This window comes from Leptopilina boulardi, unplaced genomic scaffold, assembly GCF_019393585.1.
Source record: "Leptopilina boulardi isolate dan_hultmark-lab unplaced genomic scaffold, ZJU_Lbou_2.1 LbouV2_350, whole genome shotgun sequence".
Taxonomy (NCBI): domain Eukaryota; kingdom Metazoa; phylum Arthropoda; class Insecta; order Hymenoptera; family Figitidae; genus Leptopilina; species Leptopilina boulardi.
The window spans coordinates 513,614-538,479 of NW_026137919.1; the positions used below are offsets into that span (position 1 = coordinate 513,614).

A 24,866-nucleotide genomic window follows, 5' to 3' on the forward strand; every position below is an offset into this window, starting at 1 on the left:
ACTACAATCTTACACTGCAGCTTACGGTAGGGAGAACATTTGCAGATCACCTTACCCTCACCTGAAGTTTACGCTGTAAGGTAAAAAATCTTAGGTTTAAACTCAAGGGAAGCTTACAGCAAGATATTGTGATGTGTGGGAGGTTACTTTTAGAACTCACTTGAGTCTACTTTTGTAAGTTTCGAGAAAAATATAAATAATAATAAGATATTAATTAATCTCTCGATTACATCACTTCCATTTTTGATTAAATGTTTCTATATTAAATAACGTTTCAATGTTGTATTTCGTTTGTTGAAAAATCATGTAAACTGTCACAGCAAGTTCTAAACGAAACCTCAAACTTAAGTAGTTTTGATTGCAGTATACGAGATATGTACATTCAGCACTGCTCATAAAATTTAGTTAACTTGTTCGACTTGGGGTGAACGACATATTACGTAAATATTTTCGAAACTAGTTTCAGTATTTTAATAATAGCTTGTTTTGTACAATCTGCATTATCCGCCCCTATACCTTTCGACGAAACTCTTATCAATACAAACTCAAAAACAAATTTAGTGTAATTATACGTGTATTTGATACTTTAAAACTTTTTCGAAATCTCAAGAATTGTTACACATGTAATAATTTCGAAAAAAGTTTTAGACAAAAGTTGTAGATATAAAAAAAACACACATTTTATGTTTTATGTATTTTTTACTAAAAGTGAACGCAAAATAGTAAACACGGCCTTCGGCCGCGTAAGGTACTGCTCGCTTTTTTTTAAAAAAAACCTTGGCGAGAGGGGGTGGATATGGTCGAAAGTATTTTGCGGAATTCGTTGGATCCTGAGTAATGGTGAATGATACTATATACGAGTCAAATAATATGTTTAACCATGACTGTTGTATATGTTTTCATTATCATGGTGTTTTTGGTTTTTTGGATTTTTCTCGAAAAATAATGATTTTTGGTAAAAAATGCATAACACATAAAATGTGTGTTTTTTTGAGATCTACAAATTTTGTCTAAAACTTTTTTCGAAATTTTGCTTTTTTTACGAGATAATCGCAAAAAACCATGATTTTATGGTGTTTTTTTATGGTTTTTACCATGATAATCAAATTTGCGCCAATTTTCACTATCATTTTCGTAATTAGCGCCCCAAATTCGTTAGTATACTTACAACTACCAAATTCCTCTCTAGTTACTATTTTTCCATCATTTTGTGGCGTTTTTTAGATTTTCCTCGAAAAATAATGACTTTTGGTAAAAAATGCATGAAACATAAAATGTGTGTTTTTTTGAGATCTACAACTTTTGTCTAAAACATTTTTCGAAATTTTTTGCTTTTTACGAGATAATTGCAAAAAACCATGATTTTATAGTGTTTTTTATGGTTTTTACCATGACAATCAAATTTGCGCCAATTTTCACTATCATTTTCGTAATCAGCGCACCAAAATACGTTAGTATACCAAGTTTCATGAAGATCGGAGGTACCCCTACTTCGGAAGTACACCCGGAATTTTTCTCCGTGTACTTATCTTTGAAATTTTTAAACGATAGAATTGATTCAGTAGAACCTGTTGACGTAGATATTGAATCTCGTTGATCACTAAATGACGTTTTCTGTTGATACCCTTTTAAAAAAATATATAAAATATCGCTGCCAAGTTGAAGTATGAACATTTATATTCATAACATAAACACTTCCCCATGGAGATTTTTTGTGATCAATTTATGGTAACTTTTTTGGTATTATAATAATTTTAAGAAGGTGTTAAAGTTGTATTTTTGGGTATTTGCAGAGATAGATTTTTAACATCAATAACTTCGTAATATTTCACAATAAAAGGTTCAATAATAGGTGAATTGATTCGTTTTTAAATATTCTCCAAGTTGTTCATAATACTTTTAAAGATACATAAATATTTTTTAATAAATAAGGCAAAAAATGCAGGTTTTTCAAAATTTTTCAATTTCAAAATGTCAATAACTCTGGATAAAATAACAGTAGGATATTTGCTAATAGGTCAAAAGATACATCTTGAAAAACTCTACAAAATTAAAGAAAAACATTCATAGGTGTACTAACATTTTGTTAAAGTTATGTGCAAACAACGATTTTTCAAAAATTTTAAAATGCAAAAAAGTAATAGTTAATCTTTATTAATATTGCTCAAAGTACTCTTATTATTTGTCCGCCAGTAAGACCTACAATTTAAAAAAATTTTATCCCTTTAGCTCTTATAGTATTGGAGATATTTAAGAAAATGAAGTGTACACTGTTAAAAATATTTGTAGTTTTCATTTGCATAAAGTACTTAAATTTAAGAAACTGCATATATGAAAGCGAATTAATATACAAAGTATATTAAATATCATTACCTATAGGAATAAGAATTAAAAAATTGCATTTTACTCAATTTATACATGTTCTTGTGTACAAAATAAGGTTTTTATTAATAAAGCAAAATAATTTCTTTCATAGAAATACAAGTTTACATCAATTTCATTGTAAAAATGCATATAATTTGACATGTAGAGTACGTAACCAAAATGTCACATATAATTATTAAAATTCTGGTATTTAGAATGATTTTTTGAAAAAATTTTCCTTTATGAAACATTATTTGGACACAAACAACATATTAATTAGAGAATTACGCACTGTTATTTCAATTTGATTAAATTTTCAATAGCAAGGAAATAAACACCGTTTGGTGAAATAGGACTCTGCGGCCGCCATGTTGGCACATTAAAATTAATATAGATGTATTTTAGATTTCAATACCTGTAGTGCATATTCGCTTCATACGCATGTATATTAAATCTAATACAGATTTTTCTAACAGTGTATATATATATATATATATTGTTACGTGGCATTTTGCCACACACAATAATTATTTGTTATCTTATTTATCACCCCATCAAAATGGGAATCTTCCTTTTTCCTAAAATAAATAAAATAAAAAAATTAGACAAAATAAATAATTATTTGAATGTAATAATAAAATTAAAGTAAAATAATAGATTAAACCTGCCAACTCGTCGAATCACTCTCGTATTATTTTGATTAATAAAATTTGTATACTCGCGTTCCAAAATGTTTTCATGTTATCACGAGGAATTGTCGACAATATCCAAATTCCTGGTCACTCATCTGTTATGAAGTCAGCAGGGGAAGTACTTCCTGGTGCATATATTTGGATGAGATTCCTGAATATTCCAGAGCACCAGGAAGCCGAAAGAATATTGATTGTTTTGATCCTGTCACAATAATGGGGGCAACCATTTTGGAATAGAGGACTCCACTACGCCCTCTGGTAGAGTTGCGATCTACCTTACCAGCGACATCGATGAAAGTTATCGACGCGTGATATATCGATTATCGACAAATAGATAGTTATTAATTACTTTCACTGGGGCTCACAGCGGTTCCACATGTATGCGAAATCGTGCCGTAGTTGCGATCGTCGTACTCCCACTGCGCCATCTACCTAATGCTTTCCCCTTCTGACGTCACGGAGGGGAGTGTATTGAGTAGATGGCGTAGTGGGAGTACGATGATCGCAACGACGGCACGATTTCGCATACGTATGCAACCGCTGTCACCACAAAAAAGAAAGCGTGAAAGGTGACGCCGACTAGAGTCAATGTTCAGCCATTTAATTTATTCTCGTTTTGATGGTGACTAAGGCAGCACGCCAAAGAGGTTTTTTTAAAGTAAAACAAATAATAAGTGACCATGTCTGGACGAGGCGGAATGCGGGGTCGGCGTCATATCAGCGGTGAGTCCCAGTGAACAATAAATTCCATTTCTCGCCAGATTGGCATAAAATAAAAAGATAAATAAACTAATAACTTGAAAATAATTAAGTGATGTTTGCTCACCGCATGGCAAGCGGAATAATTTTTGTAAATTCGGCCATAGGCCGAATACTTTAAGTGAATTTTCATTTAGTTAAAAAAGAAAAATAATAAATTAATAGTAATAAAAATTGAATTTGAAATTAATAAATATTACAGTCAAATTAAACTCAGTGAAACGATTAATGTGTTTTTCTCCTTACCTCCCCCTCTCCGCGGTTTGCTAGGAAACTTTCCTAACAATTTTCTGAACTAGTCCGGTAAAAATTTATAATAAATCAATAATTAACTTTTGCATATTTTTTATATAAAATATTCTAGCGCTAATAAATTATTCCTTTCTAAATTGAAATAATTAAAAAAAATATATATTAACCTCAAAGTGTAGATAACATTTTTCTAGTATAATTAAATTTATAATAATTATCATTATCTAATTATTAATAATAAATAAAAATATAATAAAAATAGGCAAAATGTTATAAATGGCACACGTCCGTGAAGCTGGCCGGAACATACCGTAATATGAAAATATTCACTACATGAGAATTAAGGGCTCATTAAGGGCTAATTAGGGCTGTGTGTCTTGAATTTTGGGCTTTTGATTTATTTAAGGAAAATGACACCCGGCTAACTTCATATTGAAGCTGGCCGGAAACACGCATAGCTTCTATATTACTGCTCCAATTAACTTCTAAGTGGCAGAAACATTTAGGGTTCATTAAGCCCTTTAAGAATACACTATATTATTAGTTGAAAAGTTTCAGTTTTTTAAAAAAAGTCATGGTTCCGGCCTGCTTCACGTTGAAGCTGGCCGGAAACACGCATAACTTCTATGGCACTGCTCCTATTAACTTCTAAGTGGTTAAAAAATTTAGGGCTCATTCAGGATTACTAAAAAAACGCAATTTCTTATTCAGAGCACTACCATTTTATAAGAAATTTCTTCAATAAAGATTTTTATGAATTTTAAGGTTTCTATTGTAACCGATATTATGATACCCGCCGCTTCTTCAACATAAAATGATGTAATTTTAATTGTTTTATTATAAGCAATGTTCATGTACGTATACAGCAGTGCACTCAATGATGGTAAAGTGTGTTGCATGTGAATTTAATGTAAAATTTTGTATTTAAATAACGTTTTATTGGCAATTATAATTTGCCGTAAACGTGACATATAAATAAATTTTCGAAATTCGAAATGCTTTACAAGAAAATTAATCTGGTTTGAGATATTTCTCACTATTAAACTTCTAAATACAAGTCTAGAAACAGGAGGTACAACTTCGGTAGTGGGGGTACAGGACAAATACGTAAGAGTATGGTCTTCTGAAATTAACCCTTTAACGACGAGATGTGCTGTTTTTCAACATAAATTTCAAAAGCCTACAATTTGTAGAAAGAAGCCATAAAATTTTTCAAAAGCCCTTATCTTACTATTTTTGGGGTCGCTCTTTCGAATGGCGTGGTCAAAATTTTCAAAAAATGATATATAACCCTTCTTTTTTTCAAAAATACTAAAAAAAGTCAAGTTTTTTGAATGCAATTTTTTTTTAAATAATTTTTTTCTCCCCCATAACATTTTTTAAATAAAACAAAAAGTATCAGAAACATGTTCCCAATAGTTGTACTTGGAAAATAGCCGTTTATAATTTTTATTTTTTTCGATTTTGGATTTAAAATGGCGCTTGAAGGACAAAAAAATTTCCTAATTTTACTTAAGATCACAAACTTTTTCAAAATTGCTCAAATCTGATTGAAATTTGTTACACGGAGGTTTTTGGGGTTGCTGATTACGAATCTGAAGTCAGATGCAAAAAATTCAAAATGGCGGACTCAATATGGCGGACGAATTTTTTAAAATTTACTCCGATTTGCTTGAAATTTGATACTCGGGAGTTTTTTGTGTCGCTGATTACGAATCTGAATTCAGTTTCAAAAAATTCAAAATGGCGGATCCAATATGGTGGACAAATTTTGTGAAATTCATAGAATTCTGTTGAAACTCGTTACTCGGAGGTTTTTGGGGTCGCTGATTACAAACCTGAAGTCAGATTAAAAAAATTCAAAATGGCGGATCCAAAATGGCGGACTAATTTTTTAAAATTGCTCAGATTTGCATGAAATTTGATACTCAGGGGTTTTTTGGGTCGCTGATTACGAATCTGAATTCAGATTCAAAAAATTCAAATTGGCGGATCCAAAATGGTGGACTAATTTTTCAAAATTACTCAGATTTGCATGAAATTTGTTACTCTGGGGGTTTCGGGGTCGCTCATTAAGAATATGAAGTCACATTTCAAATATTCAAAATGACGAAATTATTATACTCTATTTATTGTGATTCTACCAGTAGCAAGTAATCTATATTTCACAATATATTTCAGAATCAAAAAGCTAACCACTGGAACTGCAGATATAAATAAATTGTTTAAAACTGATCTACCATAAAATCTTTACCATAAAATCTTAACCATAAAATCGCCGAAAAGGGGACTTGAAAAAATGCTAAATCGAAGTAGATTTAGCCTGAATATATTGGTCAATTTTCTTACACACCAAACTCTGGAAGGATTACTTTGATTTTCGGGGCTATGAAATTTTATTCTCGAAAATTATCGCGGGTCATTCAGATGCTATTGGTTCTGTTTTCAAATGTAGATCTTGAGACCAATAATCACGTTGAAGTATCCAATAAGTTGTAATACTGTTCACTATATCAAACTTATGTCTCAGACTCAGCATAATTTCATTAAAATTTTTTTTTCTGTTTATATTATTTTCAATGAAACTCATAATCAGATTTTAATTTTCTTGAGAGTTGTAATTTTTATACAAGTTACTATATAATACAGCATTTTGCAAAAAGTCAAAACGATCTTCAGACTTTTAAATATCTTATTCAAATATCAATATTTTCATCGACTAAAAAGTAAATGATCACAGTTCATTTGTTTGTCAAACCTCAAAATTTTCATCGACTAACAAGTGAATAATCACGGTTCATTTGTTATTGCTAATTAATGGCTATGTTCATAGTTTTGTGAAAAATAATTTGACAGTTCTTTTACACAATGCCGTCGAAGAGAAGATCAGATTCTTTGCCTGCTAAAAGTATTCCGCTAAAGCATTCTCGCATCAAAACGAATGATTCGACATCTGCTAAAACTATTCATTCAAAAAAAATGTTTCAAATAATCATCGCAAAGATTCAAATTTTTCGAAACGCGATTCATTGGTAGTTGAATATGAAGAGACTGAAAATTTTGTTAATGCCAACATCATTCCATCTGCTGATGACTCTGGTGAATCGGATTTAGAAGATACCCTAGATGAAAATGTTCAGTTTGAATCTGATATTTCTGAGTCTGAAGATGGTTCTGATTTTTTGCAAAAGGCCATATCATATGACAACGTGTATGAAAATTACGACAACTGTCAAAAAAAATTAGAAGCTGATTATGTGTTTGATTGGAAACAGGGTGAGTGTAATCAGAACAAAACTTTTAATAACGAGATTATGCTGAGCCGAAAACATGAGTCTGATATAATAAACAGTACTCCAACCGAGTTGTTTGAATACTTCTTTTCAACGGAACTGAAAAATCATATTATCAACTGTACGATAAAAAACGGCCATGAGATGTCAGTTACTGAATTAGAAGTTTTCATTGGCATAATAATATTTACAATGTATAACCAAAGATTGTCTCAACGGGATTATTGGTCTCAAGATCCACATTTGAAAGCAGAACCAGTGGCATCTGCAATGACACGCGATAATTTTGAAAACATAAAATCAAAAATAAAATTCCACGAACCCGAATATCAAAATAATGCTGACAGAGAATGGCGTGTAAGAAAATTGACTGATATATTCCGGAGCAATCTAATTCGATTTGGCATTTTTTCAAGTTCACTATCCATCGACGAGATGATGTTAAGATTTTATGGAAGGTCAGTTTTGAAGCAGTTTATAAAAGGTAAACCAGTAAGGTTTGGAATAAAATTATGGGCTCTCTGCAGTTCCAATGGTTACCTTTTTGATTTTGAAATATATTGTGGCAAAATGGACAATAAAAGTGAAAAATTAGCAAACTGTACTCTTGGTAGTCGTGTTGTTATAAATATGTTACAAGTCGTTTTCCGTAATGTACATCTGCGTAACCGAGAAGATCTGCACATTTATTTTGACAATCTCTTCACTAGTCCGGATCTTCTAGTTCATTTGAAAAAATATGGATTAGTTGCTACTGGTACAGTCAGAGCAAATAGAGTCAATATCAAGAATGCAATCACAGAGAAAGATGAAAGAGGAAAATGGGAAGTGAAACACGAAAAAAAGAGTGGCATAAATTTCATAACTGTGATGGACTCCAAACCAGTTTCTTTATTATCCACTGCAGCTGGAGTAACGCCACTGGGAAAAGTAAAACGTCGTCAGAAAGGCAAGAAAGAAAAAAAAGAATTAGATTTTCCGAATGCGTTTATGCTGTATAATCAGTTCATGGGTGGCGTTGATTTACACGATCAACGATGCAATGCAATAGAGCCAATTATAAGATCGAAGAAATAGACGTGGATAATTTTTATTCGAATAATCCAATCAGCAATTGCTAATTCCACGATTTTATACAATCTTTTTCATGAAAAAAAAGAAAGTACAAAATTTTTGGCTATGTGCATCAGTAAAGATTATTTGAGCAAAGCAAGAACGGGGAAGTCGTCAGTACATGAGACAGAAAAACAACATTTACCTCGATACTGTTGCACCTCAAAATGCAAAATCCGAACAAGAAAATACTGCAAAACCTGCAAGTTGTTTTACTGCGACAATTGCTTCAAAAAAACGCATAGCACAAATTAAAAGTTTTTAATAAAAAGTTGAAAAAAGTGAATTATTAAATTGAAAAAACAAAAAAAAATTATAAAACAAAGCAAAAAACAAAAAAAAAATTAAAAATCACTGAAAAAATACAAAAAAAATGATTCTCTATATCGCCTACCTCCTCGTGGTGAGAATCGGGCAACTTTAATTCTTTAAAGGCTTAAGGCGACTTCATATTCTTAATTAGCGACCTCGAAAACCCCAGAGTAACAAATTTCATGCAAATCTGAGCAATTTTAAAAAATTAGTCCGCCATTTTGGATCCGCCATTTTGAATTTTTTTAATCTGACTTCGGGTTTGTAATCAGCGACCCCAAAAACCTCCGAGTAACGAGTTTCAACAGAATTCTATGAATTTCACAAAATTTGTCCACCATATTGGATCCGCCATTTTGAATTTTTTGAAACTGAATTCAGATTCGTAATCAGCGACCCAAAAAACTCCCGAGTATCAAATTTCAAGCAAATCGGAGTAAATTTTAAAAAATTCGTCCGCCATATTGAGTCCGCCATTTTGAATTTTTTGCATCTGACTTCAGATTCGTAATCAGCAACCCCAAAAACCTCCGTGTAACAAATTTCAATCAGATTTGAGCAATTTTGAAAAAGTTTGTGATCTTAAGTAAAATTAGGAAATTTTTTTGTCCTTCAAGCGCCATTTTAAATCCAAAATCGAAAAAAATAAAAATTATAAACGGCTAGTTTCCAAGTACAACTATTGGGAACACGTTTCTGATACTTTTTGTTTTATTTAAAAAATGTTATGGGGGAGAAAAAAATTATTTAAAAAAAATTGCATTCAATAAACTTGACTTTTTTTAGTATTTTTGAAAAAAAGAAGGGTTATATATCATTTTTTGAAAATTTTGACTACGCCATTCGAAAGAGCGACCCCAAAAATAGTAAGATAAGGGCTTTTCAAAAATTTTATGGCTTCTTTCTACAAATTGTAGGCGTTTGAAATTTATGTTGAAAAACAGCACATCTCGTCGTTAAAGGGTTAATTAAAAAAAGGACTCTATTCAATACTTTTTTTTACTGGGAATCTTGTAACTTTTTGCATCAATCTAATTGAAAATTGAAGTTACTATAAACATTCATGTACGTACGAGACCACTGTCAATTGTTCGGGGTGAAGTAAATATTTTCTACTTAATATAGGTATTGCAAAAAAATCAGAAACAGCACATTTTTTTACTTAATCTTTAACTTAATCAAAATATGTATTTTTTGTCACAAAACAATTTAAGTTATGATAATAACTTTATCATTTGTATAAATAAATATTATTCTTATTTACAAACGTATTAAGGATTTTACCACGGAAGAAGTAGTTTTCACAAATTTTGCACTTTACCAAACTTTATATACACACTGATTTAGATTTAAAATAAACTTATTTGTTCAAACAATTTTTAAACAAAGGACAATTGCTGTTTACTAACTTTTTACATAATGGAGTTTTTCCTAATTTTGCAATTCACCATACTTGAAATAAATATTTAACTTTAAATTAAAAATTAAATCATTATTAAATAATTAATAACCAAACTAATATTGTAACATTATTATTAATTATTATTGTTTTTCTCCCTTCTGAGAAAAAAACTAATTTAGATGAATTAAAATGAATTAACTTTTTTGGCAAGATTCAATTCATATTTATCGCTAAGCAAGATTCAGTGAAGCCCCGACGAATTGAAAAGATTAAATCTCAAAAGTTTGTCCATTGCATTGGGACGAATAGAGAGTTTGAAAGTTGAATACAGCTTTGTCGAATTCAAGAGAATTTCATAACACAGATCGTAATCATAAACGGAGGAATGAGTTGGAGAAGGATAAACAATATACCTATCCTTCTCCAACTCATGCTTCTGTTTACGTTTGCAATTGCGTTTACGACAATATCCTGCTCAAGCCTTGAGCAATGCATTGGTATGTCCGCTGGGGCGTGGCTTAATCATTTATCCTACAATTAGTAGTTCCATTTTTCACCACCATAGTTAAAAGTATTTCTGATTGATGGATGTTGGGCAATTATCCTAATTTTAGTAGTTACAAATATTATCACCAGAGAGCGATTTGTAGTAACGGACTTCCCAATAGCCTCTGCAGGGCTCTACAATGCAAACCTCTACAACAGAAGCTATCCATTGCCCAAGACATATTTGTCCACTATTATGAACATAACATGAATGGATTCCATTGTTTTTTAAATGCGACATTTTTATGTCAACTACTTAAGCATACTGAATAAAATTTTTTACTTCTTTGGCAACTGCCTAAGGCTATTCTCACAAAATGCTGTTTCTATACCCTTATGTTGAAAACAATATAATAATATAATGAAATTTATTGTGTTTTTATGTTCAACATAAGGACATAAAAAGAGCTTTTTGTAGACATAGCCTAACTCTAACCTTGTTGGGTGCAATTTTCCACCGGATGTGTTCTATTGAATTGAAAGTTTCATTATAATACTGACTAATAACATACGTAACATTGAAAATCTTCTAGGCCCAGATTAAAAATAATGCATAGGAAAATTTCGAAAATACATGTAGAACCAGCCAACTTCAATTGATACATGTATTAATATTCTCACCAGTTTTCTTACAAAATATAAAATAATTCTTGACAAAATATGAAGAAAATGGAATTTTAATAAAAGACACATGGATCTCTAGTCTAATTAACACAAAATTTTGCTTCAAAATATTATTTTTCATTAAGTAAAAAGTTAGGCATTTTTCGAGAAAAAAATACAATCAAATACAAATTAACATTTAAAAATTGAATAAATTTACAATTTTCTATTGAAACATTAATTTCTTTAAATGTCATGTCAATTTCTTTCCGATTATCTTTTCTTTTTTAAAATTATTGTCGAAAAAATGAATGTTTAAATAGATAGCATTAATAAACATTTTATCGACCCCACACAGCACATAAAATTTCCTGAATTTGTCCTGAATATTTCATTGAAAGATTCGAAATATTTCAATGAAAAGTCCATGAAATTGTGATGCAACAATGAAATGTCCGCCTATAAGAAATATTGCAGTTCCGATTGTACGAAGAATTTCAGCGAAATGTTCTCGAAATGTTCAGGAAATGTGAGGATGAAAAATTACTGACATATTATTTTTTAATATTTGCAAAATAAAAAAATGAAATATGTTACAAATTTTTAAGTGAAATATTTTGAAAAGATTATTCATTAAAATTCTAGAAATATCGAAATGAAATATTTCTAAATTGTTAAAAATACATATTTAGGCAATATCATCCGCATATATTTGTGAAAAATAAAAAAAATGAATTTCAGAAATAAATTGCGGTAGTGATTGTGAAAATATGTGACAAAATTTGTGTATTTAGTTAAATAGTGACAATTTATTTATTATAAAGAAATTATTACACGTAAGATGCAACAAGCGAAACATGATTAATACACGGAGAGAAAAATCTGCCTTTTATAGTATAGAAAGGTTTACATTTAATACACAGAAATTTTCTATGCTATATAGGCATGAAATTTGAGTAATTATAGTACAATCGTATGTCTTTTTAGCATGAAACTTGTCTGTGCTAATAAAGTTTGTCATATAGCCTCTTATTACATACTTATTATACTTTTAATCCAACGGCGCCATGCGAAGATCGCACATAACATCATCCTACACGGAGAGAAAAAAAAAGTTCTAACTACTTTCCTTCAAGTCGTCATTCTGATCATATGAAGTCAAGTAGTTACAACCGGGGAGCCAGGCCGTTTTGACTTGGCTCTTTCATTGCTACTACTGTGTTCTCAGGAAATACCGACCAAGCGATTGGCCTATTGCTTTGACTTGCCGCTTGGCGTTTGCTTCTACCGGTCTTCACACATGTGTAAAGCAAAGTAGAAGCAAACGCCAAGCGGCAAGTCAAAGCAATAGGCCAATCGCTTGGTCGGTATTGCCTGAGAACACAGTAGTAGCAATGAAAGAGCCAAGTCAAAATGGCCTGGCTCCCCGGTTGTAACTACTTGACTTCATATGATCAGAATGACGACTTGAAGGAAAGTAGTTAGAACTTTTTTTTTCTCTCCGTGTACTATGTTTGCATAAGTTCTATGCTTTTTCGGGGATAGACTCTTGCAACTGGCGATTAGGCCACGCCCACCTTTACTTAATTGGAACTGCCCTAATCGCCAGTTGCAAGAGTCTATCCCCGAAAAAGCATAGAACTTATGCAAAAATAGTAGGATGATGTTATGTGCGATCTTCGCATGGCGCCGTTGGATTAAAAGTATAATAAGTATGTAATAAGAGGCTATATGACAAACTTTATTAGCATAGACAAGTTTCATGCTAAAAATTCTGAAATCTTTGCTCTATTAGTATGAAAAGTTTAAAGAAAAATAGCAGCAATCTATTTCATACTATAAAAGGCAGATTTTTCTCTCCGTATATATATGAACAGTAAGTATCAAAATACAATACTTAAAATAAATAAGATCCGCTCAGGTACGCAAGGATATACTATGAAAGTCAATTTGTTACAAATTTTACTTGACTGGACTTTCAATATTCGTAACTTTTTAATTGAATTCTTAATTTACTGCATAATTATAATTAAACAAAAAATTTTTTTCGCAGAATTGTCATTTGATAACATTTCTATTTTTCAGAGTATTCAAATGTTTAAAATTTAATTTGTCTAAAATTGCAAATGACAAAAGGTACATATGAACCGATCGCCGGATATACGGCATACGTCGATTTAAGACATTTTGAGATATGTTAAATTTAAGATTCACTTGTAAGTTATAATTTAAGGCATTATTATCCAAAATTTTTTTCTTTTATAAAGGTTTACTATCGGTCAACTAATTTTGTCACATATTTTCTCAATCACTACCGCAATTTATTTCTGTAACTAATTTTTTTATTTTTCACAAATATATCCGAATCTTATTGCCTAAATATGTATTTTTAACAATTGAGAAATATTTCATTTCGATATTTCTAGAATTTTAATGAATAATCTTTTTAAAATATTTCACTTAAAAATTTGTAACACATTTCATTTTTTTATTTTGAAAATATTAAAAAATAATATGTCAGTAATTTTTCATCCTCACATTTCCTGAACATTTCGCTGAAATTTTTCGTACAATCGGAACTGCAATATTTCTTATAGGCGGACATTTCATTGTTGCATCAAAATTTCATGGACCTTTCATTGAAATATTTCGAATCTTTCAATGAAATATTCAGGAAATTTTATGTGCTGTGTGGGGGGGGCATCGAATTAATTTATACAAGGTTATTATCTACGGATAACATGACTGTAAAAATTCGAGTACTCGATATGATACTTCGAGCCAAGCTCGGGCTCGGCTCGAAAAAATTTCGGCTCGGCTCGGTCATTCGAGCTTTTAGCACACCCCTACTATTTATCCTAACTTACTTTAAAAGTTATGATTACTGGATTTTTTTTAGTAATCCTGAATGAGCCCTAAATTTTTTAACCACTTAGAAGTTAATAGGAGCAGTGCCGTAGAAGTTATGTGTGTTTCCGGCCAGCTTCAACGTGAAGCAGGCCGGAACCACGACTTTTTTTAAAAAACTGAAACTTTTCAACTAATAATATAGAGTATTCTTAAAGGGCTTAATGAGCCCTAAATGTTTCTGCCACTTAAAAGTTAATTGGAGCAGTAATATAGAAGCTATGCGTGTTTCCGGCCAGCTTCAATATGAAGTTAGCCGGGTGTCATTTTCTTTAAATAAATCAAAAGCCCAAAATTCAAGACACACAGCCCTAATTAGTCCTTAATGAGCCCTTAATTCTCATGTAGTGAATATTTTCATATTATGGTATGTTCCGGCCAGCTTCACAGACGTATTCCAGTTCAATAAGTGATGCTACCACTGTTCTTTATGATGATGCCCCGGAATCCGTCATCACCATTAGTGATGATTCTTCTGGTAAGTGCTCAGTACTTCGTGAACTTTTCTAGTGATCACACTGATATCCCCCATCATATGTTCATTTTATATTATTATGTGATAATGTGTGAGAATTGTAGTGAAACTGTTTTTGAAGATTATGTTGACCTTTTTGATTTGGAACATTTTGATGTAACTGATAATAGTGCGGTCGAGACTTTAGATAACATGGATTTAGTGTCTACTTCTGACAATTATTGTGACCAAGGTAGTGAAGTGCCGGCCAATCAAACTTTTTCATTGTTTTCTCTTTGTAAACCAAGTCCAATAATAGCGAGTGTTTCACAACATTGACTTTTGGCCCTTCATGTTGCGGATTTGGAAGAGAAACTGGGGATCTTTCAATTCGCAATCTGGAAGATCCCATTTGAGAATGCTGCTAACATTATTAGTAATTTGTGTTCTTCAATCATTGGCATAGAGTGCAGTGTACAAGATTTTACTGTTATTAGAAAATTAGTTGTTAAGCGAAGTGGTGTGTTGGTTCGAGTGCCTTCGTTGATGATGAAACAACTAGTTTTTACTTTCAGACATATGTTTTTGTTAAAAGGATATAATGTGGATATTTCATAGTTTAAGGTTAATTTGAAGAAGACTGGATCCGGATTCGGTAAATCCGAACGGTAATTATTTCAGCTTAATTAAAATTTTTAAAAATAAGTTCGATATGAGAAATTTTACCTCAGATCCTCTTCAAGAGATTCTAAGTATTATCCCATTTTTCGTTTGTTAATTAGCAACAGCATAAAAAAAAGTTAGCGAGTATTGCAAAAAAGATTGAAAATCAAAGATGACACTCTTTCAGTATTTTGTCTCGTGTTTGAAGAAAAAGAAGCTAAAAATTTATTTTATTATTTATAATTGTTTGTTATGAATACTAGAACAGAAACTATTTTTGATTTTTGCCTTCTGTAAAATTTTATTAATAATATCAGACCGTTCGTATTTACCCAGGAAAATTGGAAAACCGGGGTAAATCCGAACGGTATTTTCAATAATTTTTTTTACATCAGAGCCACACAAAATTGTTTTTATTTCATTACACTATTATTTTAACATTATATAAGTAAGTAGAAAAAAGTTTTTCTTTCTATACGTATCCTCGTTAGTAATTAATAAGCAGAAACTTAATCTCTGTTCTCTCGAAGGAGTGTTTCAATTTTTTTGCCAAATGGTTAGTTGAAAAAAGTTTTTCAGGATCTTAATAAAATTTGGTATTCTACGGTTTTTGGGGTCGCTAATTACCAATCACGGTGAGCTTCGTTTAGGTTCAACCTAAACTGCATGACCCTTCTCAGGTTTTTTTTTATATCAGTTCGGTGATGCCTCACGATCATTTTAAGACGAAAATTAAAATAATCGTTGGAGGGAAACTCAAATTATATTGATTTTTAAATTTTTTTTCTAGGTTATTGAAGATATTTTCATTAAAATACCGTTTGGTAAAATACTTATTGCTTCAAAAGCTACAATTTAACATAAAAATAGATTACATATAATAATTAAACCATTTTGATACATAGAATGAAGAAAATGTTTAAAAATAGTCGAAAAAACTGAAATTTTTCTAATTTTTTAAACTTTACTCCTTTATTTAACGTTATTGCAATAAAGTCATGTAGAAGTGAATTAAAGTACATAAAATTTCCTGTAAATTAAAAAAAAACTCTTCTATCTATTACCGTTACAAAAATATGGTCATTTGAATTTTAAATTTAATGGATAAATAGTTAAAATTTAACATTAGGTCTAGATTATTTGGTAAAATTGTTTTCGCAGAACTTCATCTCAATTCCATATTATAATACGTATAAGAAGGTTTAATCTTGAATAGTTTCAAATTGAAAAAACTGACTTATCTCACTTACATCGAAAGTTACATTGGTTTAAAGAATGTCTATTTCTATAAGAGAGATTTGAGTAGTTTTTAAAAATTCGTTTATTTTGAAAAATTACTTTTTTTTTGAAAATATTTACTTTTTAAAAAAGTAAATATTTTAAATATGATTATGTTGCATTTTTCAAAATAAACGGATTTTTAAAAACTACTCAAATCTCTCTTATAGAAATAGACATTCTTTAAACCAATGTAACTTTCGATGTAAGTGAGATAAATCAGTTTTTTCAATTTGAAACTGTTCAAGATTAAACCTTCTTATACGTATTATATTATGGAATTGAGATGAAGTTCTGCGAAAACAATTTTACCAAATAATCTAGACCTAATGTTAAATTTTAACTATTTATCAATTAAATTTAAAATTCAAATGACCATATTTTTGTAACGGTAATAGATAGAAGAGTTTTTTTTAATTTACAGGAAATTTTATGTACTTTAATTCACTTCTACATGACTTTATTGAAATAACGTTAAATAAAGGAGTAAAGTTTAAAAAATTAGAAAAATTTCAGTTTTTTCGACTATTTTTAAACATTTTCTTCATTCTATGTATCAAAATGGTTTAATTATTATATATAATCTATTTTTATGTTAAATTGTAGCTTTTGAAGTAATAAGTATTTTACCAAACGGTATTTTAATGAAAATATCTTCAATAACCTAGAAAAAAAATTTTAAAATCAATATAATTTGAGTTTCCCTCCAACGATTATTTTAATTTTCGTCTTAAAATGATCGTGAGGCATCACCGAACTGATATAAAAAAAAACCTGAGAAGGGTCATGCAGTTTAGGTTGAACCTAAACGAAGCTCACCGTGTTAACAAAGTTAAAAAAGCTACCCCCACCAATACAACTAAAATTATAATTAAATTACTTAAAACTGTATCAAAAAATATTATAATAAACATATTTTAATAAAAATATTTTAATTTTTTAAATGAAACTTAAACTCATTGCACTAATCTGCCATATTAAATATAATTTATAAAAAAATTTTATCCTTTTAACTTTGAAAATTAATAGTCTTAATTTGAAGTCAGTTTTTCAAAATTCAAAATGGCGGACGAGAATTAAAAAAATCATTGGATTCGCTCGAAAATTGTTACTCGGGGGGTTTCAGGGTCGCTGATTACGAATTTGGAGTTAGCAAATTTGATCATTTTTAAAAATAAGTTTTAGGAAAGTCCGCCATTTTGAATTTAAAAAATTTGACTTTTATTTTTGTATTTACATTCAATCACTCCAAAATACTTTCTGTACCAAGTTTTGCAAAAATCCGTTACGATTTGATAAAGTTATTGAAGGTTTTAATTGTGTAATGCATTTTAATTTTTAACCTGTTTGATTTTTGTATTTATATATGATGCATTATTACATAATAGGTTTATTATCGTATTTTTTTGAGTTTTTATATGAGTTTAACACTTGCAATACTTTAAATTTATTTTCCCTAAGATTTTTCTGAAATACAGTGGCGTTCGTATTTACCCCGGTATTTTAGGAAAGTTGCAAAGTATCGAGGTAAATACGAACGCTAAGTTTCCTGCGATTGTAATTTATCAAAAATTTTTGCTACCCCATAAAATTGTTCTATGGAAGAAAAGTAACAACTTCATGCACCAGAATACCGGAAGTATTTTTTTTAAAGAAAAAACTTATGTTAGAATTTGAGATTCTTTCGATTATTGGAAGCAATAAATGAAACACCAAATTATTTATTCGGCAACGTTTCGGTGTCTTGGTTTGACACCATCATCAGGCCACTTTATTAAACCAAAATTAGAAATTAATTATTCACAAACTTATTAGAACTTCACATAAAAAATTGAAGAATAAAAAAATAAATAAATAAATACCTTGTTCAATTAAAATTAAAGTTATTTGGTTACATTAGTAATAAGTCTAAAATTTTTTTTCGTCTAAAAATTAAATTCGAATAGACGATGTCATTCATCGCAAAGCAAAATAAAAACTGACATAAGAAGGTGACAATTCGTAGATTTTATACACGACACGTGCAGTCAATGAACTCTGATCAAAACAAAAGAGATAAAATCATTCCTTCAATTTTCTTAATAGAGGGAAATATGTATTGCTAAGAAACTGAATATCTTCCTTTTTATTAATAGTATTACTATTATTTTTAATGTGTAACATTTCTGAAATAATTCTTTTTTTATAAATAGGTTCAACGTCCAAGATTTTAACTTCATCAAAATTGAAAGAATGATTGTAAATAGAGCGATGTTCATTCACAACAGATTCAATGTTTTTATTTTTATGTTCTTTAATTCGTTTTTCCAAACTGCGTTTCGATTCGCCGATGTAAGTAGCGGAGCAATTGTTACAATTAAACTTATAAACAATACCAGTTTGGTTCCATTTTTTTGTTTGGTCTTTGCCCAATTTTATAACAGAACTTAGGTTTTTGTTAACCTTAGGAATTGACAGAAAATTATAATCTTTTAATATATTTGAGAGTTGCATATAATTGTTATTAAAAGGAATGTTAACTTTTGACATACGACCATAGATCGATGATTTATTATTAATTTGTTTATTGTCGGAAGTAATTGATTTTAATTTACATGATCTTGCTTTTAGATTTTTATTAATAAATTCCAGAGGATAATCGTTCTGAAGAAGAATCTGTGTAACCTTCTCAATATTATCATTATGAAAAGAGTCATGTGATAACAATATAGCTCTATCCAACAAATTAAAAATAGTATTTCTCTTTTGTTTGCACATTAATAATAGTTTTGAATTAAAAGAAAAATTAAAAGATATTGTTATTCCGGAAAATTTTATATTACTTTCTTTAGATGTTACTTCGCTTTTTACTAATGTGCCGTGTGACTTGGTAATTCAGAGTTTGGACAGAAGAATTTGTAATATCCAACAGTCTTGTAAAATTCCTTTTGTTGATATTGTTAATTGCGTTAAATTTCTTTTTGACAACACATTCTTTGTTTTTAATGAGAAAACATATCAACAAGTTTATGGTACTCCTATGGGGTCACCAATTTCTCCTTTGTTTGCGGATATGGTCATGGATGACCTGGAAACTGATTGTCTAAAAATATTAAGAAATCAATTCAACTGCACGCCTGCTTTTTATGTTAGATATGTTAACGATACGTTATTGTGTGTACATGAGAATCATGTGAATATTGTAATTGATATTTTTAATTCATATAATTGTAGTTTGAAGTTTACTTCTGAATTAGAATCAAATAACCAGATTAATTTTCTTGACATGACATTAATTAAAGAAAATAACCATCTTATTACCAATTGGTTTCAAAAGCCTCAATCTTCTAATAGATTGATTAATTATTTTTCTTGTCATCCAATTCAACAAAAGAGAAATACTATTTTTAATTTGTTGGATAGAGCTATATTGTTATCACATGACTCTTTTCATAATGATAATATTGAGAAGGTTACACAGATTCTTCTTCAGAACGATTATCCTCTGGAATTTATTAATAAAAATCTAAAAGCAAGATCATGTAAATTAAAATCAATTACTTCCGACAATAAACAAATTAATAATAAATCATCGATCTATGGTCGTATGTCAAAAGTTAACATTCCTTTTAATAACAATTATATGCAACTCTCAAATATATTAAAAGATTATAATTTTCTGTCAATTCCTAAGGTTAACAAAAACCTAAGTTCTGTTATAAAATTGGGCAAAGACCAAACAAAAAAATGGAACCAAACTGGTATTGTTTATAAGTTTAATTGTAACAATTGCTCCGCTACTTACATCGGCGAATCGAAACGCAGTTTGGAAAAACGAATTAAAGAACATAAAAATAAAAACATTGAATCTGTTGTGAATGAACATCGCTCTATTTACAATCATTCTTTCAATTTTGATGAAGTTAAAATCTTGGACGTTGAACCTATTTATAAAAAAAGAATTATTTCAGAAATGTTACACATTAAAAATAATAGTAATACTATTAATAAAAAGGAAGATATTCAGTTTCTTAGCAATACATATTTCCCTCTATTAAGAAAATTGAAGGAATGATTTTATCTCTTTTGTTTTGATCAGAGTTCATTGACTGCACGTGTCGTGTATAAAATCTACGAATTGTCACCTTCTTATGTCAGTTTTTATTTTGCTTTGCGATGAATGACATCGTCTATTCGAATTTAATTTTTAGACGAAAAAAAATTTTAGACTTATTACTAATGTAACCAAATAACTTTAATTTTAATTGAACAAGGTATTTATTTATTTATTTTTTTATTCTTCAATTTTTTATGTGAAGTTCTAATAAGTTTGTGAATAATTAATTTCTAATTTTGGTTTAATAAAGTGGCCTGATGATGGTGTCAAACCAAGACACCGAAACGTTGCCGAATAAATAATTTGGTGTTTCATTTATTGCTTCCAATAATCGAAAGAATCTCAAATTCTAATATAAAATAATGGAAGGAAAAAACATTTTACATTAACAATTTGTCCTGGATTAATAATGGACTATACTACTTCTAATTCATCTATGGCTCCAACACATTTTTTTAAATTCATACAACAACGATATGGATTTCATTCATCGTCTCTGCTTAAACAGTGGTCATCATACAAACGTCAATTGGCAGTTTCTTCATCTAAGAGGTATTTTCTTTTGAGATGCAGGAGCAATGATCTTATTCCTCATCACTTACAACATATAAGTAATCGTTCTAAACACATTTATTTTTCTAGCGCTTCTTGTAAAAGAAATTTTCTTAAATTTAATCATAATTATTCATTTTCATTGTTAAATTTAGAAATCAGAGATATCCATTTTCATATTAATTATATTAACAAAAGATTACAATTTATTAATAATGAAATTTTGAATTTGTCTATTGATACTTCGATTTTAGATAAGTTTTTTGAATTAACGGAAAGAAAGTGTTCCTCTATTCGTATGACATCTAACACAATATTTATTAAAAAGTTCCAAGCATTAATTAAGAAATTTTATGTACGACATGTTTTGAATGACAACATTAATCATAATAATGATATTAATGATAATAACATTAAAAATAATATTAGTAATAATTATGTTATAAATAAAAGTAATTGGCTCTGCAACTTAACGAATTTAGATATTCCTCAAAAAGTCATTGATGTTGTTTGTTTGGGTTCTAATCATAGTTCTTCTCTAAAAATGTCAACACAAGACGCTTTTTGTGCTATTAAAAATCTTGAGCATTCCATCTCAAGTTCGGAGATGAATTCTGATACAAAAAACGAAATCAGAGGTAGATTCTGTAACAGTATTATCAACAACTTAAATAAAAAACATCATATTTCAATTGAAGACAGAATCTTTGCGTCAAAATTAAAATCCACTAGAGTTTTTCTCAAAGACAATCCTAACATATTTTTCACAAACTCTGACAAAGGCAACGTTTCAGTTTGTATGAATAAATCTGACTATATTTCAAAAGCTAATTTATTACTTTCTGATCAATCTACTTATAAAGAAATTCGTAGTACAAATATATTAACTAAATTGCAATCAAATACATACAGTATTCTTCAACATCTTAATGACAGTGACTTTTTGAAATATAAGTATCATAAAAACCAATTAACGATGACAAATACGACTATCGCTAGATTTTACGGTTTGCCAAAAATTCATAAAGAGAATGTCCCTCTGCGTCCAATTATTTCCCTCATTAATAGTCCTACACATTTTTTAGCTAAAACAATATATGATGAATTGAAGAATGCAATTCCTCTTCCTAAGTCGCACATTAATAATAGTTTTGAATTAAAAGAAAAATTAAAAGATATTGTTATTCCGGAAAATTTTATATTACTTTCTTTAGATGTTACTTCGCTTTTTACTAATGTGCCGTGTGACTTGGTAATTCAGAGTTTGGACAGAAGAATTTGTAATATCCAACAGTCTTGTAAAATTCCTTTTGTTGATATTGTTAATTGCGTTAAATTTCTTTTTGACAACACATTCTTTGTTTTTAATGAGAAAACATATCAACAAGTTTATGGTACTCCTATGGGGTCACCAATTTCTCCTTTGTTTGCGGATATGGTCATGGATGACCTGGAAACTGATTGTCTAAAAATATTAAGAAATCAATTCAACTGCACGCCTGCTTTTTATGTTAGATATGTTAACGATACGTTATTGTGTGTACATGAGAATCATGTGAATATTGTAATTGATATTTTTAATTCATATAATTGTAGTTTGAAGTTTACTTCTGAATTAGAATCAAATAACCAGATTAATTTTCTTGACATGACATTAATTAAAGAAAATAACCATCTTATTACCAATTGGTTTCAAAAGCCTCAATCTTCTAATAGATTGATTAATTATTTTTCTTGTCATCCAATTCAACAAAAGAGAAATACTATTTTTAATTTGTTGGATAGAGCTATATTGTTATCACATGACTCTTTTCATAATGATAATATTGAGAAGGTTACACAGATTCTTCTTCAGAACGATTATCCTCTGGAATTTATTAATAAAAATCTAAAAGCAAGATCATGTAAATTAAAATCAATTACTTCCGACAATAAACAAATTAATAATAAATCATCGATCTATGGTCGTATGTCAAAAGTTAACATTCCTTTTAATAACAATTATATGCAACTCTCAAATATATTAAAAGATTATAATTTTCTGTCAATTCCTAAGGTTAACAAAAACCTAAGTTCTGTTATAAAATTGGGCAAAGACCAAACAAAAAAATGGAACCAAACTGGTATTGTTTATAAGTTTAATTGTAACAATTGCTCCGCTACTTACATCGGCGAATCGAAACGCAGTTTGGAAAAACGAATTAAAGAACATAAAAATAAAAACATTGAATCTGTTGTGAATGAACATCGCTCTATTTACAATCATTCTTTCAATTTTGATGAAGTTAAAATCTTGGACGTTGAACCTATTTATAAAAAAAGAATTATTTCAGAAATGTTACACATTAAAAATAATAGTAATACTATTAATAAAAAGGAAGATATTCAGTTTCTTAGCAATACATATTTCCCTCTATTAAGAAAATTGAAGGAATGATTTTATCTCTTTTGTTTTGATCAGAGTTCATTGACTGCACGTGTCGTGTATAAAATCTACGAATTGTCACCTTCTTATGTCAGTTTTTATTTTGCTTTGCGATGAATGACATCGTCTATTCGAATTTAATTTTTAGACGAAAAAAAATTTTAGACTTATTACTAATGTAACCAAATAACTTTAATTTTAATTGAACAAGGTATTTATTTATTTATTTTTTTATTCTTCAATTTTTTATGTGAAGTTCTAATAAGTTTGTGAATAATTAATTTCTAATTTTGGTTTAATAAAGTGGCCTGATGATGGTGTCAAACCAAGACACCGAAACGTTGCCGAATAAATAATTTGGTGTTTCATTTATTGCTTCCAATAATCGAAAGAATCTCAAATTCTAATATAAAATAATGGAAGGAAAAAACATTTTACATTAAAAAACTTATGTTATTGTTGAAACTTACTAAAAGCGTTCGGATTTACCCCGGTTGACCCTAATACAACATTCTTGATGTTTTCCTTTATTTTTAATTTTTAATTATATTATCTCCTTTTAAAATTTTTTTTTGAGATTATGTGTTAAATGCATCATTATATTGTATTATTAATTTATCAAATATATTAATGTTAAACTTTTGTTGATTTTAGTACTAAAATTTACAGAATTTTTTTTTTTATTTGAATTTGATTTTTACTTTGTTTATTAAGTTTGTAATGCACATAGAATTTTTCTTCTCCCTTTTTTTTTATTTCAGTAATAGAGTCAGCTAGTATCGTCGACAGAAGCATACACATAAATTGATGACCTAATACATATATACGTAGGTTTATACTTATATATATTTTTTAGAAGATTTAAATTCTCTTGAGTTTTAATTTCAATGAAAAATCATGCTGATATGAACAATTTATCATTAACATTATTTTAACCCTTTTAAACTTTAAACGTTTATATGTGTAATCACTAAATACTCATTTAATAAGCGTTCATAATTAAGTCAATATTTATTTTATTAATGATTGAAATTAATATAATTAATTTTTGTTATTTGTTAAATTTTGGCTATATTTTAAAATATGCATATAAGTGATAGAGTCTTTCCTTTCATTTTTTAATAGAAAAGTAGTGAATTTAAGGTAAGTATATTT

At 29.2% G+C, this 24,866-nt stretch overlaps 2 protein-coding genes across 2 annotated transcripts in view; both read left to right on the plus strand.

The window, feature by feature from the left end:
* The window catches only part of LOC127286122 (uncharacterized), a 570,090-nt gene that overhangs the window by 338,905 nt on the left and 206,319 nt on the right, over window positions 1–24,866 (plus strand). The window lies entirely within an intron of this gene.
* Window positions 6,936–8,437, plus strand: LOC127286136 (piggyBac transposable element-derived protein 3-like). The gene is made up of 2 exons (XM_051312450.1): window positions 6,936–6,975; window positions 7,071–8,437. Exons 1-2 carry the CDS (start codon window positions 6,936–6,938, stop codon window positions 8,435–8,437), a joined length of 1,407 nt encoding a protein of 468 aa, XP_051168407.1.

Bases quoted from the DNA above. Each gene is read 5' to 3' on its own strand.
- LOC127286136 (XM_051312450.1), top strand. From the start codon at position 6,936: ATGCCGTCGAAGAGAAGATCAGATTCTTTGCCTGCTAAAA. The intron at 6,976-7,070 runs GTATTCCGCTAA...ATCATCGCAAAG, and splicing joins AGATTCTTTGCCTGCTAAAA to ATTCAAATTTTTCGAAACGC.